General features: G+C 48.6%; 2 protein-coding genes across 2 annotated transcripts; one reads left to right on the top strand and one right to left on the bottom strand.

Moving 5' to 3' along the window:
- Positions 1 to 261: 261 nt before the first annotated feature.
- Positions 262 to 2,260, top strand: SODALDRAFT_332002 (hypothetical protein). Its single transcript, XM_028611597.1, has 3 exons — positions 262 to 848; positions 957 to 1,444; positions 1,596 to 2,260. Exons 1-3 carry the CDS (start codon positions 361 to 363, stop codon positions 1,910 to 1,912), a joined length of 1,293 nt encoding a protein of 430 aa, XP_028467676.1. The 5' UTR covers positions 262 to 360; the 3' UTR covers positions 1,913 to 2,260.
- Positions 2,261 to 2,730: 470 nt separating this feature from the next.
- Positions 2,731 to 4,547, bottom strand: SODALDRAFT_275142 (hypothetical protein; the record flags this gene model as incomplete). Its single annotated transcript, XM_028607965.1, has 4 exons — positions 2,731 to 3,153; positions 3,227 to 3,685; positions 3,772 to 4,167; positions 4,434 to 4,547. 4 exons carry the CDS (start codon positions 4,545 to 4,547, stop codon positions 2,731 to 2,733), a joined length of 1,392 nt encoding a protein of 463 aa, XP_028467675.1.
- Between the last annotated feature and the right edge of the window lie 10,077 nt (positions 4,548 to 14,624).

Here is a 14,624-nt window from a genome sequence, read left to right as displayed (position 1 = left end):
ATTATCTGATGTAAGGTACCTTAAAGTACGAAGCACGAAGACTAAGGTAAGGTACCCAAGTAAGAACCTCACCTTATCAGGTATGGCGTCGAGGGGTGGAGAGGTGTCGAGCCGATACTCTTATCGATACGAACGGTTCCATCGCTGATAAAGCACGGCCCGAAATGGTTGGCCAGTCGGATAAATCTCGGCTGTGTACATCACCCCATCTTCAAACCCCCCAGACGGAACGGTGAGATGTGAACCACTTCATCCCATCCTCTCTAAAATTCAATCAGACAACACAAACCCAGACGCCACATTACGTCCACCCAAGACTCGACGAGCCTAATCATACCTTAAAGACGGACGAAGCCTCCAATGGCCTCCACTTCCGAAGAACAGTCACCAACGATCCCACCCGTCCTCTTTCGCTCCAACAGGAAGCGCAAACCGGGCTACAGGCAACGACCCGAAAGTCAGGATATCGACATCAAAGACACAACCACAAGCCCTGAACCATCATCAACACCCGCAGACCGAAACCTTCCCACCGAGTCGACCGAACCACGCCTCCCCACCGACCCACCGACGGCCTTGACCCAAGCCCAAGTTGACGACGACCCGGATCCCTCTTCCCAGTCTATCGCGGAGGCCCTCCGCCTCCGCAACCTCCGCAAATCCAGACTCAAAGGTGTGGGATTCCGGCCACAGGGATCCCAAGACGGACGAAACGCCAGAGACGATGACGCGAATCAGGAGCGCAGCCTTGTTCAGGGCAACCAGGATGGCGATGCCGTCGACCTCGGTATCCATGGGCGCTTCGCCCCTCAGACGGGTATCGTGGGCGAGCTCGTGAACAAGCACATGTGAGTATTCAGCCGCCTTCTCCCGACCGCCATCCTTTTGCTTTTCCCTTTTCTTTTCTCACCTTTTCCTTCTTCTCATCTCCTCCGCACATGTACTGAACAAGCAAGGATGGAATACATAGAATCCAAGCTGTCTAACCGCCGCGCGGCGGCCGCGCAAACCACCGCCGCCATGGACCAAGAACACGCCAGCTTCGACCCATCATCATCCGGCCACGAACCCAGGTCACCCGGCACCGTCATCCCGAGCATCGAGACCAAGCGCGACCCCCGCGTCGCCGCCATCCGCGGCCGTCTCATGGAAGTCGACCTCGGCGAAGAAGCCCGCGCCCGCAACATCGCCCTCACCGAGCGCGCCCGCCGCCGCCTCGCCTCCTTGGCCGCAGACGACCACTCCCCGTCCCCCGGCGTGACGGACGATGCAGCAGCAACGGCGGCAGCCGAAGCAGGAGACGACCCCCAGGGCCTCAACGGTTCCCGCGCGAAGAAGGAGCGTTTCGGATCCGACGGGAAATCGCGGCGCTCACGACAGCGTCGCGCCAGCGAGGACCTGGAGCGTGATCGTCTTGTGGAAGAATTCTTACGGGAAAATAAACGTAAGTTTTCTGTTCTGCAGCCCACTTTTTTTCCCCTTCCCTTAACTCAACTCTCCCTGTTTTCTCTCTCTCTCCCTCTCCCTCTCTCTGCCTCTCTCAACTCCACAAGTTGCATACCCAGAGGCTAATCCTTCTTTCCCAAACCATCCAGTCGACGTCTATGACCTCCCAGACCAGGAAGAAGACCCCAAGCAGAACGCCGGAAAAGACGATGAAAATCTCGGCGCCGACGACCGCCTCGTCGAGGCATTTCGCCGCGAGTTCCTGGAAGCCATGTCCCTGCGCCGGAGGCAGCATCAGCAGCGCCGCCGCCGTCCCGCCAACCCGGCCGGCAGCTACAACAGCAGGGTTGAGAAGGGCGAAGTGCTCCGGGGACCCAAGTTGGGCGGTAGTCGGAACGAGAGGGCAGCCATGCGGGATCTCCTGTTGCAGCAGGAGAAAGAGAAGAGGCAGGCCACGAAAAGGTAGACCGTCCCCAAGCGTCCGGGCCTACCTGATCACGAAATTGATACCCATGTCTATTGTTCCCTGCACAGCAAGTTTTTTCGGCCCCGGGTAATCGTCGTGGATTGTGTCCTAAAAATCGCTGCGCAAACTCGAAGGCCCATGATGGTAATAATACGATATCTATGGAGAGCCAGTTGCCTCATGCAGTCCAGTTTGACGGGGAGTAGCAACCCTATCCGATGTTGAGAACTATTTCTGCTGTATAACCAAGAGCATGTTCGATCGCGAAGTATATGCATGGCCGGCATGTTCATCAAAATTCCTCCGTTCATAACCAAAACGTGACCCGATAAAGATAAAAAATAGCCATACCCAAAACCAACCCGTAAATTTTTTTTTTAATTTTTTTTGCAAATGCCGAAATCCGGTGCCAGTACAGCCTCTCCCCAGAAAGCAGGTGGGTAGTTGAATCGCCTATGGTGAGCGGTAGACACGATATCCCGACCCCTAGACTTGGGAAGCAAAGAGAGGACGTGTAGAAGATACCGCAGGCGCCTATGAGATTGAATCGCTGTCCCGAGTGACCGAGAGAAGTTGGATCGCAACTTTGTAACAGGCGGTTTCGGATGCGAATGCAGAAGAATCGTCTTCGAATGTCGTCATGTTCCTTCCCTGCCATAACCTGAATGCCGAAGCCCTTGCGCCTTTGCCTTTCCCATACACCTGCCTAGGATGCAACAAAATGAGAGAATGCTCCGTTCCATGTAGGGAGAAAGAGCCCAAGAAAATAACTGAAAATATAGCGACCTTTGTTATTCGTTTTGATTGATGCGGTCGGTTCATCTGATATCCAACTGGAAAGGCTTGAATCTGCCCCCTATTGTCGCGCAACGAGGGCACTTTCTCCGAGCTCCCTGTTCGGCCATGAGGACGTCGACGCATGCTTGGCAGAGACCGCATATGCACTCCGTGCACGCATACGATTCTTTCAGCTTCGAGATGCTCTGGCATGCCGCACAGTAGATCTCTGTGTTTTGCGAGGAGAAATTCGTGGACGAGTCCGAGAGGCCACGAGGGTCAATGTGGAAGTTCTCGCCGCTTTCACCACTCTCTACCGACGGGAACGGCTCAATGGTGTCTTGGTTGTGCGACGGTGGGGTCAAGGCCTGCTGAAGCGGAGAAGCTTGGTAATTGTCTTGGCGGAAGGCGTGCTGGAATGGAGGCAGGGAGGCCCTCGGTATGGAAACAGGTGACTGTGGAACCTGGACGCTCCGTTAGGTCGGCTAGAATGGAGAAAACAGGTGGCCTCGTCCATGTTCGTTCATTTACACTTACCGGCGTACGATCCTCGTCTACGTCACCGGCAGCCGAAGCAGCTTGGTCAGCAGCGTCAATGAGGTCTTCCCATCTCTTGCCATAGTCGGCCGAGGGTTCCGCTGACAAGGCCTTGCGATCCTGACCACCCGGTCTCATGCGCTCGTCGTTTTGAATACGACGCAGCCAGTCGTTGGCCGAGCCGCGCGACTTTTGTTTCTTGTGGTGCGCTTCTCGGCCCCGCTTCGTCACAGATTGCTTTCTCGGCCGGTTGGGCCCCACGGAACGCTGGATGGGCGGCAGCGTAGACGAGCGGCCTGGTGGTGAGTTGGCCAGTATCGAGGGCAGGATGTCGCGGGGCCGATTGGAGTTCATTGGCGGGAACGGATCGCTTGTGATGTCGTTCGGAGACATGTGTATTGGGGGTAGTTCGATTGAGGAGCGAGGTATTCGACGTCCTTCGGCCTCAGAGGCCCAATCCTGGTGCTTGTCCAAAGTCAGCGATTGCTTTCGGGTACTTCTCATGATCGGGACAGAAGAGCAAGACTGAGTCGGCAAAAGCTTACATGGTCTGGTTCCCAATCCTGTTCGACTCTGTGGCCGTGAAGTTGGGCTAATGCAGCGGCCGCACTCGCAGCCGGTAATAACGACGCCGCCGTATAGTCGTCCGGGTGTCGAGGCGTGGGCGGGTTACTGGAGTCGTAGGTTTGTCGGTCATGGTGAAAACCTTGCAGACGGTCAACCACTGGGGGAGTGCCAAACCCTGGGATTGGTGGGTACGCACCCGAAGGAGCTGAGGTTGGATTGGGATTGGATTGATGATGGGGTTGCTGTGGGAGGCGGGTCGAAGGGTCGGTGTTGATCATGAGGAGGAAGCTCTCCTCGGTGGCGGGGAGCTTCTGGATATAATGCTCTGGGTGAGCTCTGCGGATATGCTCCTGCATCGAGCGATACCTCTTCTCCTGTAGACACAAGGATTATAAGCTGTTGAAAAACAACCTACTATTCGGTTCGTCCCCTCGCTGTCGATTAAGATGCGCTGACAAAAACCATAAAAAGAATCAAAAACCCCGGCTTTCTACCCCGCCCTCCCGACCGGGGGCAATGCCACAGAACGGGACGACAGCAGCTCACGTCGACAAGGAAATACAGACGTAGCATCACATTACACAGCATAACAAGAGAATGTGGTACTGAGCGCACGAGCGGGGCGGGTAGGTGAACTTACGCCGATACAGCGCTTTCTACAACTGGAGCCATCTTGATTCCGCAAGGGACAGACGACTTCATTATTCGAGTCAGCGATTGAGAATTGAGAGGTCAAAGAGGATCGAGGCGGCATCTTGAAGACACCATGCAAGCATTCCGAGACTGGTGGTAATATTGGGATTCTGGCTGGGAGAGTAGCTTGCCGGCCGAGGGTTCGTCGACGGTGCCGGCCCTTGAGAACTCGAGAATGGGAGGGGCGGGGGTGAGAGGGCGATAACGGTAATCAAGTCTATCGGGCGGAGGGGAGCTCAATTAAAATGGAGCTGGACGAGTAGAGCTGAAGCATCGGTCGAAGGCAAGATAGGATGAGCTACCAAGGTAAAGCTACTGATACTGGTCATAAAGAATACGTTGTGGGAAAGAAGCGCGAGTGAAGCTCTAGCAAGCTCTGCATAAATTCTCGCGAGCTCGGAAAGGGTGGTCCGGCAGCGTTACAGAATAGGTTGTCCGAGGGAATGGGTGGGAAAGTTGTGTGATAGTAGTAGAGAAAGGAAGAGGAGAAGAAGAGTCAGCGAAGGAAACCATTTAGTGACCATAGCCATACCCGCTTGAAGGCCCGGTAAGTACGGAGCATAGCCTGCTGTAGGCCTGAATGCCCGAGCTAGAGGCGAACATCCGAAAGCAGTAAGTGGTGGGAGACTTGGGGGGGCGGGGGGGGGTCAAGAGGACTTGGAAAGCCAGCAGCGGGGAGGGGACTGGAGGGAACGAGCATGAGGTGCAGATGTGGGGAAGGGGTAACAGGAGGATGAGGTAGATACAGTACGTTGTACTGAGGTGTACATGTACAGCTGTACTCGGCAGTGGATCCTCGGGCATGATGGACTTGGGGGGAGTGTACTTCGTAGTGAAAGGGTTGAGATAAATAAGTTGGAGTAGAGAACAGGCCGGTATCCATGAAAGAAACGACGTGCATTGCTGCGACGGTTTCTACTTTGTTTAGGCTTATTTAATCAAGCCCAAGCCGAGCTCGGTCAAACGAGGCCAGCCAAGCTCTTTCGACTAGGACAAAGCGCTTATTAACGCCACAAAGAGCTTCGGGGATATCAGGAACCCATGTAAGTTTCAAGCTCTGGTCCGAACGACGAGCGACCTCATGCTTAAATAAGGAGGGGGGAAAAGAATTGGGTGTGTAAGTGACATCCGTGCCGGAATAACAAGAAACGTTTAGCTTATTGGGTGAGCTCGACAGCTTGTTCCTCATGCTCCATTGCATTCCGTTTTATTCTGAAATACGTTACAAGCCACTAACGTGGCGACTAGCGACTGCCAATTACAAGCTGGACCACAACATTTGGCAGAGCAACCATGCGGGAGCAGAAACGGCTGGCTTATTATTGCTATCTCAGGAAGGTTGGCAAAAACGCAGAGTAGCAGTTAATAAGTTCGGGGATCACGGTCCGAGTCCGGCGGAACAAATGTTTACGCAAATCGTCAACAATTTACACCGAAAGACGCTCAAAGGTCGTAACGTCTAGGAACGAGACAAGAGCAGTCGGCTTCGTAGCTGTTTGACGTTAGCTCCCCTCGAGAACCAAACTCCCTTCCAAGTTAGGAACAAAGAAATGCAAGAAGTAATCGCGGTGCTTGGTACTACTTTAAGCATCCCCATCAAGACTCGGATGAAGACATTTCTCTTGTGGGTCATGCCGGAGGGGACGCCGAGTCGCGTGTTACGTTTCAGTCTTTTGCTGCCCAATCGAGTCATTCCAGAGAGGAAGTCAGCTGCCCCTTTGCTCTGGCGCAGGATATGTATGGATACATAGGAATACCTCCATACCTACATGCTTAGAGGTCCCATGCCAAGCCAAGGCTAAGCTACCTTCGTAGCTACCTAGGTAAGGAAGGTACCTAAGGTAGCTTTAGGTACGGAGTATTACCAAATAAGGTAAGCTTCCTGAACAATAGGAGCTGTTGGTTTGAGAAGCTCTAGGGCCCGTTCGACAAGAGAATTTAGGGAACGGGAGGCATATAAAAACTAGGGGATAAAGAAAAGGAAACGACGGAAAAGAAGGAAAGAAAAAGAAAGTCCACCCACTTAACAACTGGTATGACAAAACTAGTGTAGAACCGAGCCACTGGGACGGTTATCTCCATGGCGAGCTCTGTTGAACGGACGTAGATTTTACGGTTACGTAAAGGGCACGGCCTACAGGACAGAACGGGACACAACTGTCTCCATCAATTAACGATTTCAATCTCTTAATTTTGACCCTATTTTGACAGTTCCAGTTACGCTGTATTTGACAAGAAAAACAAGAGGAAGAAAAAAAGAAAAAGAGAAAGATCTTGCTATAAACCGAGAAACCAAAGGCCGGCTATTAGTCACAGCTACCTTAGGTAGAGGTCGGGAACCTTGCACCCGTCCAATTATCGCGCAAGCTGGGTTAGCTACCTTAGGTACTAAAGGTGTCATATTCTATTACATGAGCCACGGTATAGTGCTCTCCTATTAGTTAGAGGTGCCCTACTATCCTCGCTTAGAAGGTTGTAGATATATGTAGGACACGTATACCCGCCCCCTTTTTCTTTCTCTTTTATATACAATATAATTATATATTTCCTGAATTAACGCTCCCTATAAGCACGCTCCCGTTAAGTTAATAGTTATAAGCCCGGGTAATAGTAATAACCAGTAACTTCCTGCTAATCTATTATCTACGTTTATTTTTATATACTTTTATAGTATTACGGAGCCCTTTTACGTTCTCTCTCCTAATAATAAGCTCTTATTCGCTAAACCCTTACTCGATACTATATCGAATAAGCTTAAGATCACGGCTAAAGCGCTTAGTATCCCGCGCCTTAAATCCACGCGGTAATAGGCCGATTAGATCTTCTATATCTAGCCATATACGTAAAGGATAAAGGTTTAGGTATTACTTGATCCTAGCTAAAAGGATTAGCTAGATAACCGTCCTAAGTATATTATACCTAAATCCCTAGATTAACTACGCGAATAGTATTCCTAAAGCGAGGGCGATAATACTATTATACCCTTAACGTAAGAGCTTATACGCCTCGCTGAAATTAAGAACTAGCAGACTATAGCCTAGAATTAAAAGCTCGGTCGCCTTATTAAGGCGCTCGATAAGGCTAATTAACTACTTAAAACCACCGTGGAGACCTCTACTTATTAATAGGCTATCGAAAAAGCTATTAAGAGATATCCCGGCTATAATAAGGAAAAATAAAATAAAGACTTTACGTTACGCTACGTAATAAAAGAACTTAAGAGTAGCTTTGCTCTAAGTAGTATTCATATAAAGGAAAAGGTAAGATAAGTATACGAAAAGTATCTATAAGACGCTCGTCGAGCTAATACTAAAGTGGCTATATAGTATATAGAGTAGAATACCCTTATTAGACACGCACGTTAGTAAAAGGTAGCCGAGATTAAAAGACCTATTACTATTCAGAACTTCCTTATAGCAGTTAGATAGAAGTTTACGCCTATTTAGGCAGAAACTAAGCTTTAGGAGCTAATAATAAAAGAGGTCCGCGGCGATAAGATTTCCGATCTTCTAATATACGGCCGTGAGTTTAACGCTATTATAAGCGCTTTAACCACGGATAGAACGCGTTACGGCGTTTACGGACCCTAAAAGACCGCTTAGATAATAACGAAGGCGGAAAGAAGCCTAAGAAGAAAAGCACTAATTACCCCTATTAACGCGAATATACTTAGAAGCCAGAGCACTATAATAAGCTAGAGTACGCTTTAACCGGAAAATACGAGTAGAGATCTAATACTTGTATTAATAATAAGTGGTGTAAGGAGATACGGAAGGAGATTAAGCTTCTAAAGTAGAAGAGCTTACGCGAAAAACTATCGAAAAAGGGATAGGAAAGCTCGGAGAGCGGTAGTAGTAAGGGAGATAGGTATCCTAGGAAGGTTATTATAACTATCCTAGATCCCGCCCTTATCTATACTATAGAAAAGGTCCTTAGGATCTACGCCGTGCTCCGACTAGGCCCTTACCCGCTTTTATAAAGCACTCTTCTTAATAATTACGGCGTAACTTACCTTATTAACTTAATTGACCTGCTTATTCTAGGTTCCTTTATTCCTATAAAGGGATTTATCGAATCCGGTATAACCGACTTTCCGATTATTAGTAAAGGTAAACGGCTTCTTAAGAGAATCCTTAATAGACTTTTAGGTACTCTAAAAGCAAACTTAGAGCTTAACGATATAGTCGTTATAGAGGGATTTTACACGAATATTATATTAAAAGCTCTATTATATAAGGTTAGGATCTAGTATTCGGGATATAACTGCTTATTACGCTTTAGAATAACAGAGAAGAGCGTGGTCTTATTAAAGCTGCTTCGACGCTTTAATATAACTATCCTTTAGTATAAGCTAATTTTATCTTCTTCTTCTTATTCGTTATTCTAACCGATACTATATAGTATTATTCCGATTAATTACGACTATTAATATATATTAGTTATAGCAGTTAATAGACCATTAAAAGCTTACCGATATTACCGACCTTCCCGCGACCCTCCGTGTCCACGAGTTAACGAAGAATAGTTATAGTATTTAAGAGCAGGCTATCTTAGACTAAGCACTCTACGAGTATTAGTTTATAATACTAGGAATATATTAATTAAGGGAACTAAGCGGATAGACTATAAGATATACTCCCGAACCTAGGTATATTAAGTTATATCTCGACACACGTTAGAACACCGCTCCCTATAACCGTTTTAGCGTATTTATTAGGATCTTTAAGAGCTATCTAAGAGCTATAATGGTATACGATATCTTTTTATAATAAAGGACGAATATAGCGGCTAGATCTACACTGTTCTCGCTTAGCTAAGCTAGGCTAGCCACCTAGGCAATAGTCCTTCTCTAATTCTTAAGGGGAAACCGTTAATGGATAAAAACTCCTGCACTCTTATTATATAGGTAGTTCTATTGTGCGTGGCCGCTGCGGTGTCGCTCCGCGGCCCCGTTTTTATCGCTATTCGAAAATCGGATCTTACCTCCGGGCTAATAGCTAACGGGGGTCGGCTAGTTAGTTTAGTAGGTGCCGTGTCGGTCGTACGCGCCCTTGGTACGCTATCGCTACGGTCCCTCGCCGCCGTCCTTTCCTTTATTCTGGATCCGGCGAGGTTATTCTTCCCTCGCCGCGGCACCTTTTATACCCTCCCTCCCTTTTATAGGGGGGGGGAGGCGCCCGCCCCCCCCCCTTACTCCTTCCTTTATTTATTATTTATTTTAAAACCTCCTTTGTGTGCCTGTTATTTATAGTGGCCTTTATTTGGTTATATACCTCTTTTACTCGCGCTGTGTAGGCTCTCCGGGGTAGGCGCTATAGTATAGGCCGGGCGTGGCTGCTATTCCCTGGAAAGCGTGGTGACTCGTAGGGCTAATCTGCCGCTCCCTTTTTCTTATAACCCTCCCTCTCTTCCTCTCTTTTCCTCCTTTCCTCTTTTCCTCCTTTAAGCTATCGTTCTTAAGGTAAGTTTTACGCGGTCGGTGCGATATAGGTATAGCCCTAGAATTCCCGTGCGGGATCCCCGGTGCTATTCGGCTATATAGTAGGGGATTTAACGGGGTTCCGGGTCACGCCGTCCTCGCGCCGCCCCCGCTCCGCTCCTATAGCGCCCGCCTTAGTCTAACTCTTTTACCCCTTTAGATACCTAGTAATAAGACCTCTATCACTAAAGGGGGAGCCGGTGCCGGCGCCTATAAGGGTAAAGGGCCGGCTACCCCCTAGCCTTCTACTATAAGTTCCCCGCTCTATTATCGTCGTGCCCGCTTTACGCCCCCGCTTTATATTCTAACCCGGTATAGTCCGCTATTACCCCTACCGTCCGCTTATCGCCCTATACCTTATGCGTTATATCCCTGGTATAAGACTATTAGGCCGTACCCTGCTAGAACCCCCTTAGTATATAGTCCCGTCGCGTTCCCGCTACGCCCCCGCAGCGCCCCCGCTCCGTGCCGTATTTACTAACCCGACTTAGGAGCCGGCGCCCGTTATATTAAATATATTAATAGTAATTATAGTAGTAGCTACTACGCTCCGGTTTATCCCCGCTACGCCCTTACTACGCCCTTACTCCTTTAATCCTCCTATTAGGTCCCCCCCCCTATAACGATGCCGTTACCGCCCTTATCGCCGCCGCCGCCGCCGCCTACGCCGCCCCGACTCCCTTTATAGGTTTTTCCCCTTCTCCGTCGCACCGTATACGCTACGTCCTCGTTACTAATTCTGTTATAGAATATCCGGAAGTATTAGTAGGCGGCTACCCGTTAGACTCGCGTCTTTTAGGCGTACCGCGCCGCTCTCCGCCGGGCTAGTAGTATTAGTATAGTCGCCGCCCCCGCCGCCGCGCCCCCGTAGAGCTATAGTAGTAGCTATGCTCATAATAGTAAGATATTAGAGCTTATCCTCGCCTACCTTATAAGTTACCCCGCGCCGACCCCGCGCCGACCCCGCTACTAACGCGTATCGTAGGGTATCCCTATTCCTTTATTAGGGGATTCTATAGCCTTAGCCACCGAGGATAAAGGTAAAGGTGTGGATAAGGTTATCCTGGTAGATAGTAGAGCGATTAGCTCTGATAACGATAACGATAAGTCCGATAAGTATATAGACGAGGAGTAAATATAGCGCGCCCGTAGCGCGGTTGTATAGCGGCTATTAATACATATCTTCCTCTCCCTTTACTTATTCCCTTCGTAGTCGTCTTTACCTCCTTTCGTAGTCGTCTTCGCCTCCCTATATCTATACCCGAGGTTTTAGCGCTATAGGGGCTTTACTACGCCTCCACGTCTAGTTATCGTGCTAGTCGGAAGTCCGGGAGGCGCCCGGTTTATAGGAACCACTTCGCGACCTTCCCCGCGGTCTCCTTACTCCGGAGCGCTAGGAGCTAGTCCTATTTTATTAGTAGGCGCGCGCCCGTATCGGCCGCGAGGCGCTTCTATATCTCCCCTAATATATCTCGGCACTATAACGCGATATATTCCGCTATCACCGGCCCTTTATCGGTATACCGGTAGCGCGGTGTCGCCGCTTCCGGCACGCCTCTTATAAAGAGGAAGTAGCGAAGGCCTATTTTCTCCATTTAAATCTAGGTAAGGATAGAGCTTTATAGTTTTATAAGGCTTTTATACTTCCTAAGCGCCGTGTAGTTAAATTAGGGTATCCACGCTACGGCTACGCTACTATATTAGCGTGGTAAGATACGCTTTTACCGGTATGCCTATTCCTCTTAAAGGCGTTAGGCTAGTTCCCTCCCGAGGAGCCAGGACTCGACCTCCTACTTCTATACCCCCTAGGACCTTAGGTAGGGCCTAATCCCTCCCCCGCGTTTTCTACGCTACGTGGCCGCTTCGGCTACTCGTCGCACCTAAAGTATCATTTACTCTATCTAGGTATCCTTTACACGTAGCAACGCTTATATGGTTAGGGCGTTATAGTATAAGTTAAGGGGGGGGACCCCCGCCTCTATCTTAACTACCTTCGTGGCGGTAGCCTAATACGCGCCGGTAACGATACGTAGGTATTACGCCTACTTACTAGCTAATCCTTTAAGAACTCCGCTCGGCTTCTCCCCTTTTCTTGTTATTATATAGAAGGCCGGGGCCGCGTATAGTATAGCGCTCCGGACTACTATTTAGTATAGTTTACGCGCGTCCCCGATACGGTAGCCCTATACTAACACTATAAGGCGCGTAAGGGCGTATTTCTGGGTAAGGAGTTTAGCTTTAAGTTTCTTAATATAGGGACGGAATATAAGCTTTTAGTCGAGGATAACCCCGAAGACCTCTATTTCTCTAACTTACGGCGCCGGTACGCCCTTAAGGCGTAGTAGGAGCGGTGGCGGTTCTTATTTTCTCGTAAAGTAAAGGAGCTTATACTTCCGTGGCTTAAATCGTAGTCCGCTCCTCCGTGACTAGCTTTAGCAGACTTACTATACCCGTTTAAGGTGCGCTTGTAGTACGGCCTTATTACGTCTAAAGGCTATAATATTTATATTATCGGTAAAGCCGACTACTATAACCCGCGGTATCCGGATTAATTCCTAGTAAAGCGTCCTAATAAATAGTATAAAGAGGATCGGGGAGAGGGGGGATCCTTAGAGGACTCTCGCCTAGATTTTTACTTAGTATACTATATTGTTATCGAAGCGTAGGCGCGCCGTGCACGCTATAAGGTATAATTAGGTCTATTTCGTAACCTAATCCGGGAAGCCGTACTAGGCGAGGACTTCGAGGAGTTTTTAGTATAGTACTATATCGAAGGCGCCCTAGATATCGAGCTTTAATTACGTTATAGCCCTGCTATACTCCTACGCGGCGTATACCCCCTTTATAATAGCCCTAACCGCTACTATTATATCGTGGTATCTACGATTATCTATCTATCCAGCGGGGAGGAGTTAATACTCCTCCGCTATAGTCGTAATTCTCCCTGCTATTATCTTCTTAAGGACCTTCCCCGTTACGCTAAGGAGTAATATCGGCCGTTATCCCGAGGCTATTATATAAGCTTCCTTCGGTTTACCTGGTTTTTTAAGTATTACTACTTTTACTGTACGGTATTATTACGGGAAATATACGGCCTTAAGGCTCGCGGAGAAGAGTTATACTAGTCGCCTATAGAGTGCTTAGCTATAGGCGAGTAGGAATCCGTTCGGTAGGCCGTCCTCCCCGGGTGCCTTTTACTTTATTATTTATTATATAGCCTACTAAACCTCCTTTTCCGTGACCTTTTACGTGAGTAGTATTACCGTTATCCTCGGCGCTCCGCTGATACGCCCCCTTTCTATAGGGTATAGTAGGGGGAAAAACTTCTCTACGAGGATTATCGCTTTCCTGTTATATATTATCGCGACCGGTCCGCCCGCGCTACGCTATAGGGGCGGGATAGATAGGAGGTTTAGGGGTAGGTGGCTTACCATCCGGGCCTAGTGTTATAGTACCTAGAGGCTTTTCTGGTCTGCTACTATCGTATCGACGGCGCCGTGCTAGCTCTTCCGCTTCTCTATTCTAACTAGAATATCACGATATTTTTCTGCCTCCTTAAGTTTATTCCACCTACCGCGCGACCTCCGCTCGTGGTAGCGCCGCGTTAGCCTTATTACCTCCTTATTCGCCTCTGCTATCTCCTATATCCACTATAACGGCCTATCGCAGAAGGCGGCCAGCTCGCGGCGCGGTACCGTAGCGTCCGCGATACTAGTAAGGTCCTATAGTATCTAGTTTATTACCTAGTCGATTACTTCCGGGGTAAGGGGTATTTCTCTATAGTCTAGCCTCTAGGCCTCTCTCTAGGCCGCTTCCTAGTCTAACTTCCTCTACCTTTATCCTTTACTAGCGATACGCTAGCGCGGTTACGCCGTGTCGATATTAATTACCTAGGCTATATAGTCTAAGCCTGTTAGGTCTAGATCGTCCCCCTAGTATACGTATATAAGGTCCGCCGAGACCTAGGTAAGGTTTAGCGTGCTATGCTATCGATTAGTGTCGGCCGAGGTCCTGGTAATATATCCTTTCGGGGTTACGAGGTCGAGTTATTATCGGTACGCGAGCGTAATAATGTCTTCCGATTATCTTTCGTATCTATCGTGCCCGTCCTAGAGGGGATTCTTTAGGTTAAAGTCTCCTACTAGGACGGTGCGCTGCCGCTCCGGTTCCGCCGCGAGTTTATATATCGGGGTCTCCTACTCTCCTCCCTCGTAGCATAGTGAGTACACTACCTATATATTCGTCTCCTGCTGTTGTGTCCCGACTCTGATTGTGGCCTGGGCCTAATCCTGAGTATATATATATTATAGAGTTAGAGTGCAGAAACCCTAGTTAACTAACTAGGACTAATTATAAGAGGAAAAAATAAAAACCTCTAGGGGAAAATTTTAAAAACCCTTGATTTCTTATAAAGGGAAAATTAGAAAACCCTTTTTATAATACTAGGAAAACCCGTAGGTAAAAACCTAGTTATAGTATCTTAGGAAAACCCGTGGGTAAAAACCTAAGTATTTATATCTAGGAGAATCCGAAGATAAAAAACCTAGTTAGAGACCTTAGTATTTTAATTCTTGAATTCAGGTATAAGGTGGTATATCGTAGTCAGGCAACGTGTCGTCTTTATAGCCTAAATTCATATAACCGTATAGTGTATTATGT

Source organism: Sodiomyces alkalinus, assembly GCF_003711515.1.
Source record: "Sodiomyces alkalinus F11 unplaced genomic scaffold SODALscaffold_3, whole genome shotgun sequence".
NCBI lineage: Eukaryota > Fungi > Ascomycota > Sordariomycetes > Glomerellales > Plectosphaerellaceae > Sodiomyces > Sodiomyces alkalinus.
The sequence above is the reverse complement of the archived record's forward strand: the minus strand, read 5'-3'. Positions and strand labels throughout refer to the sequence as shown.